Source organism: Malus domestica, chromosome 17, assembly GCF_042453785.1.
Source record: "Malus domestica chromosome 17, GDT2T_hap1".
Taxonomy (NCBI): Eukaryota; Viridiplantae; Streptophyta; class Magnoliopsida; order Rosales; family Rosaceae; genus Malus; species Malus domestica.
In genome coordinates, this window is record NC_091677.1 from 30,848,140 (window position 1) to 30,856,729 (window position 8,590).

An 8,590-nucleotide genomic window follows, 5' to 3' on the forward strand; every position below is an offset into this window, starting at 1 on the left:
CTAACTTTTCTATAGTTCACAGCTTTTAGTAATTATTCAAGTCTATGCAGAATGATGCATATAGCTCTGTTGGGTCAATCAATGGCTTTTATTTTTATATAGTTCTTGTTCAAATCAGTGGATGTGTGGTGTGAGATTTTTGTCTTTGTTTAACTAACTAGTGGTTGCTAATTTGCATAAACTGTGTTTTTTATTCATCTAGGTTTACTTACTTTCTTTTCCTTTTTGTTGCTTAGTTAGTGTCTGTTAAGTTTTATTTTATTTTACTTTTATTTTTATTGTAGCTTAATATTTCTGTTGTTTGTTCAGGTGTAGTATATGGTGATTGGAACAAGGTCCAAAAACCAAGTGCTTATTCCTTACGATCCTGAACCAGAGAGAAGTGCAAGAAAGTTAGCTAGAGAAAAATATTTAGCACAAGATTCCAACATTGGTAATACTTTTCTTAAGGATTTGTTCCGTGATCCTGAGAGCAGCACATCTATTTTCCAACCTTTGGCACCAGTTGCACACATGGCCCTAGCCTTACCTGCAACAGGTCAACCTTTAAGGAATTCATTGGCAGCGAGAATCAATGCAGTGCCAAGGTGCATTATATATCTAGATGTGGAAGATGGGACAACCTTTGAAATCAAACCTCATATCCTCAACATATTGCCATCCTTTAATGGGTTGCCAAACAGTGATCCCAACATGCATTTGGCTGATTTTATTGAGGCATGTGACAACACCATAATCAGAGGTTTCTCTTTTGAAGCTATCAAGTTACACTTGTTCCTGTTCTCTTTGAAGGACAAAGCCAAGGCGTGGCTGCATTCTCTGCCTACCAATAGCATTACAACATGGATAGAATTGCAAGAAAAATTTCTCAATAAGTTTTTTCCTTTTTCCAAGACTCTTGCACTCAAGAAAGAGATATTGGTTTTCGTTCAAAAGCCAAACGAGTCTTTCCATGAAGCATGGGAACAGTATAATGAGATGTACACAAAATGTCCTCATGCTGGGTTTGATACTAACCTTCAAATGAACATATTTTATGATGGTCTCAATGCCACCACCAAGAGTCAAGTGAATGCATCTGCTGGAGGGTCACTAATGTCAAAATCAGCAAGGGAAGCATTTGAGTTATTTGATATGATGGCTTCTGAATCCCAACAATGGACAGAAGAACAAACACAAAAGAGGGGAGTTTTTGAGATTTCTCAGAGTTCTCCTAATGTTTCTGCTCAAATTGCTAAAATGGAGAAGAATTTTAATGCCAAGTTTGCTACCTTAATGCAGGTCTCTTGCATGCCCAATGCCCAAGAAGCTTGCATCATTTGTAGTGAGACAACTCATGACATCACTCAATGCCTCAACAAGGATAGCTACCCTGAGCTTGTGCAAGAGCATGTGAATATGGTGAATAATTTCATTAGACCCAGAAGTGACCCTTATTACAATACATATAATCCTGGGTGGAAGAACCATCCCAATCTTAGTTGGGGTGGCAACCAACAACCACGTCAATACCAACAGTCTTACCAATCAACTAGTGAGACTAAGAAACCATCTATTGAAGATCAAATGTCACAGCTAGCTCAACATATGTCCGCTCTCTCTAATAGCACCAACAATTTTATCCAATTCACACAAACTAGCATTCAGAATCTCATGGCATTAGTGGGAAATTTGGAGACTCAAGTTGGACAACTTGCTACCATGTTCAATGAAAGAGAGAAAGGAAAGTTCCCAAGCCAATCTGAGCAAAATCCAAGAGGGATGGAACATCGCAAAGTAATACGGACATTGAGAAGTGGCAAGAGCTATGACAACATAGAAGTGGTGCACCATGAAGCCGAAGTGGAAGAAGAAGAGCTTATTGAAAGTGCACCGTTAGCTGCAAAGTCTCGGCCAGAGGCTATTTCTGCAGCAGGTATTCCAGATCCTAGTGCTAGTGACAAAGTGCAATCTCGACCCAACTTTGATGCAAACAAGGAAAAAGGCCTTGGTAGTTTATTTGCACCTTCTGACAAGCCACCATACAAGCCACCTTTGCCATTTCCACAAAGGCAGCAACAACGTTCCAAGGATAAACAATGCATTGAATTCATGAAGACGTTGGCTAAGGTTCAAATTAATTTGCCTCTATTAGATGCTATTAAACAGATCCCATCATATGCCAAATTTCTGAAGGAGCTATGTTCTAAAAAGAAAAAGTTCTTGGAATACGAGAAGGTGATTTTAACTGAGCAATGCAGTGCTGTCCTTTTACATAAGCTACCACCCAATAAGAAAGATCCGGGGAGTTTCACTATCTCTTGTACTATTGGTAGTCTTAATTTTCATAAAGTATTGATTGATTTAGGAGCAAGTGTTAACCTTATGCCTTATTCTGCTTTTCAAAAATTAGGTGAAGGAGAACTCAAGCCCACATATGTGAGTCTTCAATTGGCAGATGGGTCCGTGACCTATCTTTTGGGTATTCTGGAAGATGTGATTATTAAAGTGGATAAATTCTATCTCCCAGCTGATTTCATTGTACTTGACATGGAGGAAGACAAGGAAGTGCCTCTCATTTTAGGCCGACCGTTCATGGCCACCGCCCGGACACTTATTGATGTGGAAGCAGGTACTTTAACCTTAAGAGTGCAAGGAGAGTCAGTTGTATTCAAACTTTTTAAAGCTATCAAGCGTCCTCTCGAACTTGAAGAGTGTTTTCATGTTGATGTTTTGGATGGGATTGTGCATGCAAACTTTGCCTCATGATCATCTAATGATGAGCTGTTAACTTGCCTCACTAACCATGATGCTACTTTATCTATGGAAGAAAATGTGGTGGACGTCATTATTGCATTGGATAGTGCACCAATTCATAATCCAAAGTGGCGACATGTTTATGAAAGCCTTGGAGTGCCTAAGCAGCCCCTTCTTCCTTCAAGTGAGCAAGCTTCGAAGTTAGGGCTCAAGCTACTGCCGAGCCATCTTAAGTATGTTCATCTCGGGATGAATGAGACCTTGCCTGTTATTATTGCTGCTGATCTTAATGACACAGAGGAAGACAAATTACTAAGAGCTCTTCGCAAGTATCAAGATGCTCTGGGGTGGACACTTGCTGACATAAAAGGCATTAGTCCAGCTTTGTGCATGCATAAGATTTTTATGAAGGCTGGGACTAAACCAACTGTTGAAGCTCAAAGACGTCTAAATCCGATCATGAAGGAAGTTGTAAGAGTTGAGGTGATGAAGTTACTCGATGCAGGTATCATTTATCCAATCTCGGATAGCAAATGGGTGAGCCCGACTCTGGTGGTTCCAAAGAAAATTGGTATTACTGTGGTAAAGAATGATAACAACGAGCTTGTGCCTACAAGGATGACCACCGGATGGCGAATGTGTGTTGACTATAGAAAGCCCAATAACAGCACTAGAAATGATCATTTTCCGCTGCCCTTCATTGATCAGATGCTCGAGAGACTAGCTGGTCATTCTTTCTATTGTTTCTTAGATGGTTATTCAGGGTACAACCAAATTCCAATTGCCCCAGAGGAACAAGAGAAGACGACGTTTACATGCCCTTTTGGTACATTTACATACAGACGAATGCCATTTGGATTGTGCAATGCCCCTGCCACTTTCCAACGATGCATGATGAGTATTTTTTCTGGAATGGTTGAAAATATTGTTGAGGTTTTTATGGATGACTTTTCTGTTTTTGGTAATTCTTTCGATATATGTTTGGATAACTTGTCTTTGGTTTTGGAAAGATGCAGGGAGACTAATCTTGTGTTAAATTGGGAGAAATGCCATTTACCACCACCAAAGAAATAGAGGTCGACAAGGAAAAGATTGAGGTGATCGCCAAATTACCGCCACCAACTTCTGTGAAGAATGTGAGATCTTTCTTGGGACATGCTGGTTTTTATCGAAGATTCATCAAGGATTTTTCCAAAATTAGTCGTCCTCTTTGTAATTTTCTTGCTAAAGATGCTTGTTTTGATTTTAATGCAGATTGTCATAATGCTTTCAACATATTGACAGATCTTCTCACATCAGCCCCAATTATAACAGCTCCAGATTGGACCCTTCCTTTTGAGCTCATGTGTGATGCTTCCGATTACGCTGTGGGTGCTGTCCTTGGTCAGCGACGTGACAAGCTCCCCCATGTTATATATTATGCCAGCCGCACTTTGAATGATGCTCAGCTGAATTATGCCACTACGGAAAAAGAATTACTTGCAGTGGTATTTGCTCTTGAAAAGTTTCGATCATACTTAATTGGTGGTAAAGTCATTGTGTATTCTGATCATTCTGCTCTCAAGTACTTATTGTCTAAAAAAGAGGCCAAACCATGATTGATTCGATGGGTCCTTCTCTTGCAAGAGTTTGATTTGGAGATCCTAGATAAAAAGGGACGTGAGAATATTGTGACGGATCATCTCTCAAGATTAGTAAATGCAAGCACTGATGAGGCAGATTCATTGCCCCTGCAAGAGAGTTTTCTAGACGAGAAACTTCTAGCGGTTACTCATCAAGTACCATGGTTTGCTGACATCGTAAATTATTTGGCATCTGAAGAAATACCATCAGAGTTCAGTTACCAACAAAGGAAGAAGTTCCTCTCCACTGTAAAACACTACTTTTGGGATGAGCCATACCTTTTCAAGCATTGCCAAGATCAAATCATTCGTCGGTGTGTCCCCTTAGAAGAACAAGAAAGCATTTTGAAGTTTGCTCACCACTATGCATGTGGTGGTCATTTTGGACCAAGAAGGACAGCGACCAAGATCTTACAGAGTGGTTTTTTTTGGCCATCTTTATTCAAAGATGCATACCTATGCTGCCAGGCTTGTGATAAGTGTCAAAGAGTTGGAAATCTTTCTCAGAGAAATGAGATGCCCCAACAAAGTATTTTGGTGATTGAACTATTTGATGTTTGGGGTATAGACTTCATAGGACCTTTCCCTTCTTCACATGGCAATCTCTACATCTTGGTGGCGGTTGATTATGTCTCTAAGTGGGTGGAGGCAATAGCTTCTCCAATATGTAAAAGTTCTGTGGTGTTAGGTTTCTTGCAGAATACTATTTTTCCCCAATTTGGAGTACCTCGTGCTATCATTAGTGACAAAGGTACGCATTTCTTAAACCGCACCATGGTTGCCCTTTGTGCCAAGTATCATATTCACCATCGCATAGCCACCCCATACCATCCACAGACATCTGGACAAGTTGAAGTATCTAATCGGGAGTTCAAGAGGATTCTTGAGAAAACTGTCAGTTCATCTCGAAAGGATTGGAGTTTAAAGCTTACTGCTGCTTTGTGGGCATCTAGGACAACTTATAAGACACCAATTGGGATGTCTCCTTTTCGTTTGGTGTATGGGAAAGCTTGCCATCTGCCTATGGAACTTGAGCACAAGGCATATTGGGCTATTAAGCACCTCAATTTTGACTACCAAGCAGCGGGAGAGAAGCAGAAGCTGCAGTTGAATGAATTGGAAGAAATAAGGAATGATGATTATGAGAATGCAAAGATTTACAAGGATAAGACCAAGAAATTTCATGATGCTCACATCCTTCGTAAAGAGTTTCAACCGGGTCATAAGGTTTTGCTTTTTAATTCGAGACTGAAACTATTCCCAGGAAAGCTCAAATCACGTTGGAATGGTCCATATCGTGTTGTACAAGTCCATCTTCATGGGGCTGTGGATATCCAAAACAAGCAAACTGGTTTTGTCTTCAAAGTTAATGGACATCGCTTGAAGTTATACAAGGAGTCTCCATATGATCTTGCTAAGGATTCCATCACTTTGAAAGAACCTGTTATTTGAATCAAACTGCCAACAGAATGTCTAGCTCTAGACAGTAACTAAAGCGCTTCTTGGGAGGCAACCCAAGCTTTCTATCTTTCATCTTTAGTTTGAATAATTTTAAATGTTCTTGTTCTGTTTTTTTCTTGTTCTCTGGTTTGTGTGTTTAAGTCCTACTTTTGCTCCCTTATGCAGGTAATGCTTTTGCAGTCTCTACCACAACTTCTTGCAAAGTTTCTTAATCCCACAGGTTACTCACACATTTGTTATGCATAATGGGACGTGTTGAAACAAGTTTGGGGATGATTTGGAATTCTACCATGGAACAAAAATGCATCTTTACTACTGCTCTCCTCACCTACACAAATTGGTGTGTTCTTTCCTTTTCTTTATGTGTCTTTATTTCATTTTGTATTTCTTTCCTTCCATTTTTATGTCTTATTGTTCAAAATTCCTTTCATTATCATTGGGGACAATGCTATAATTAAGTTTGGGGGTGGAAATATATTTCATTAGTTTAAACCTTGTGAGTTCCAGCAATCAACTTGAAAAATAAATGTGCCTAGTCTTGTCAATGTGAAACTTGAGCATGATTTAGCGTTTCATATGTGAATCATGTGAAATTATGTAAACCTTGTGAGTTTTTGAGCCTATACATGATTGAACCATTATGTATCAATCTCATTCCTTCTTGTGCGTATGATCTCACTGTACATGTATCTCTAGAACTTGCTTTATACTTGTCGATGCATTAATCAATTCATGTAATAACTTGGAAGTGATATAGGCCATTTTTGGATCGTTTGAGCCTTTCATGCCTACCTTATATGCTATGTGTGTCCATAGTAGCCCGTTGAGCCTTTAACTAAGCCATTTCTTTGTTAGCCACATCTCTTTACCATGCTCCGATATTGGAGTTGAGCCCATACACAGAAATCGATTCCTTATTGTTTTGAGAAAGTATTATATGGGTTGTGCTCTTGGGGGTTTCATTTATGTAGAAAGATGGATGGAGCATGTGTATTACAATGAAACGTGAATTTGATGGGTGATGTAGCTTTTGCATATTTATGCATAGCTTTGCAGATTTGTTTCTTAAAAAAAAAAATTTTAAAAAAAAAAAGAAAAAGAAAATTGGAGAGTGTTGATTTGTTGAAAATGTGTCTGCAAAGTATAAATTTCCTTTTGAAGTTGAATTTGAGGAGTAACAGGTGCTCGAAGTTTTATTATTTTGCTTTCAATTTGAGGTGGTATGATATTGAGGTGTTGGAAAACTACTAAAGTGTACTTTCTCAAAATTTTTGATTTCCATATCCTTTCTTTCATGTGCCTATCACCTTGAGCCCCATTACAACCGTAATAAAGTCCTATTGATCCAAGGTATTACTTAAATATTGATAGCGAGTTAGGTGGACAAGCAAGCATATGACAGCATGTACAATGAGATCACTTGAGTGAAACACATTAACCAAAACTTATGAGTGAATGAGTGTATGTCTTGTGAGAAACTCACATGTTTGCATATGATGATTTAAAGGAGCTTGAAATTGCATTGACATGGCTAGCTCACACATGACATTTCAACGTTTTGTTTGAAGGAAATTTGGTTAACTATTGGATGACGTTTTGAGCTCTTGTTGCTTAGTTCTTGGCAGTTTGTTTCATGTTTAGCACTTATCTCCGAAATCGAAATTGAGAAGTTGGCTACTAAGTTGTTGAATCTAGTCTTAGTTGAGTGGTTTTGTTTTGTGTTTTGTTTTGCTAGAGGACTAGCAAAAATGTAATTTTGGGGGTATTTTGATGAACCAATATTTATACTATATATTTTCCCCTTTTCTATTTCTTTTCTTGTCTAGTTTAGTTGGAAGTTTTGAGTATTTATGAGTTTTGCCATTTTGTGTTTCTAGGAGCAGCAAGATTGAGTTTGGTGGAAAAGTATGCAAACGTTGGAATTTTTTAGTGATTCCAGTTGGAGCTGATTCACAAGAGATCAAAGATAACCATATCAAATTTTCAGCTCAAAATTCCCAGCCAATTGTTCCCAGCTTAAGAATGAAGACAGGTCACCGTGCTGATAAGGCAGTTTGGACCTCTGAAGGTTGCACAAGAGATAAGTACATAATTAAAGCCTAAATTGAGGAAACTTTCTTCTTAGCTTTTGAAGCTGACCTTTCAAGCTTTCTAAGGACATCTCATTCATTGAAATCTAAGGACTTTTGGTCTACTAAACGTTATGGCCAAATCTGCCCACTCCATGTGACTAATAAAAATAAGAAAGTAATAGCACTTGTTTTGTGCTTTACTTTGTCATCATCACTTGGTAGACAATGGGGTTTTCAATCCCACTCATTTGGCCTTTGTAGCATTAGAAAAATAGAAGCTTTTGGTTAAAGGCAAGGAAAACACACGGATGTGGGAAAGAAAAGATGGTAGAAAATAGGAGATCATGGGGTACCTACTATGAAGTGGAGTTTGGTTGGTCTTCCACTTGTGGCCTTGGTGCTTTGAAAAATCATTGCCTTTTGTTTAAGGCAACACACGACAAGCAACAGAGGAAGGGCATAGAGAAATGATGAGAAGCACAGAGGGAGAGCACGGCAGAGAAGAAGGGGAGAGGGCAGAGAGCAAAAGAAGCAGCGAGCAACATATCAGGAGATAACAAGGGAGCCACAGCTCCACATGGAAGGAGGATCGGAGAGCACAAGGAGATAACCTCCTTGTAAAAAAAAAGGGTTGTCTCTTTCTTTGATTCTTCATGGATAATTTCTTATGTATTCAAATAATTATGTGTAACTAATTTC

At 38.8% G+C, this 8,590-nt stretch overlaps 1 protein-coding gene and 1 non-coding gene across 2 annotated transcripts; one reads left to right on the forward strand and one right to left on the reverse strand.

Moving 5' to 3' along the window:
• Positions 1-318: 318 nt before the first annotated feature.
• On the forward strand, positions 319-2,748 carry LOC139193473 (uncharacterized). The gene has a single exon (XM_070816497.1). It carries the CDS (start codon positions 319-321, stop codon positions 2,746-2,748), a length of 2,430 nt encoding a protein of 809 aa, XP_070672598.1.
• LOC114826849 (small nucleolar RNA R71) lies at positions 901-1,007 on the reverse strand. The gene has a single exon (XR_003775859.2). It is a non-coding gene; the product is annotated as a small nucleolar RNA R71 (small nucleolar RNA).
• Positions 2,749-8,590: the final 5,842 nt, after the last annotated feature.

Excerpts from the sequence above, each read along its gene's own strand:
- LOC139193473 (XM_070816497.1), top strand. The coding sequence starts at position 319 with ATGGTGATTGGAACAAGGTCCAAAAACCAAGTGCTTATTCCTTACGAT.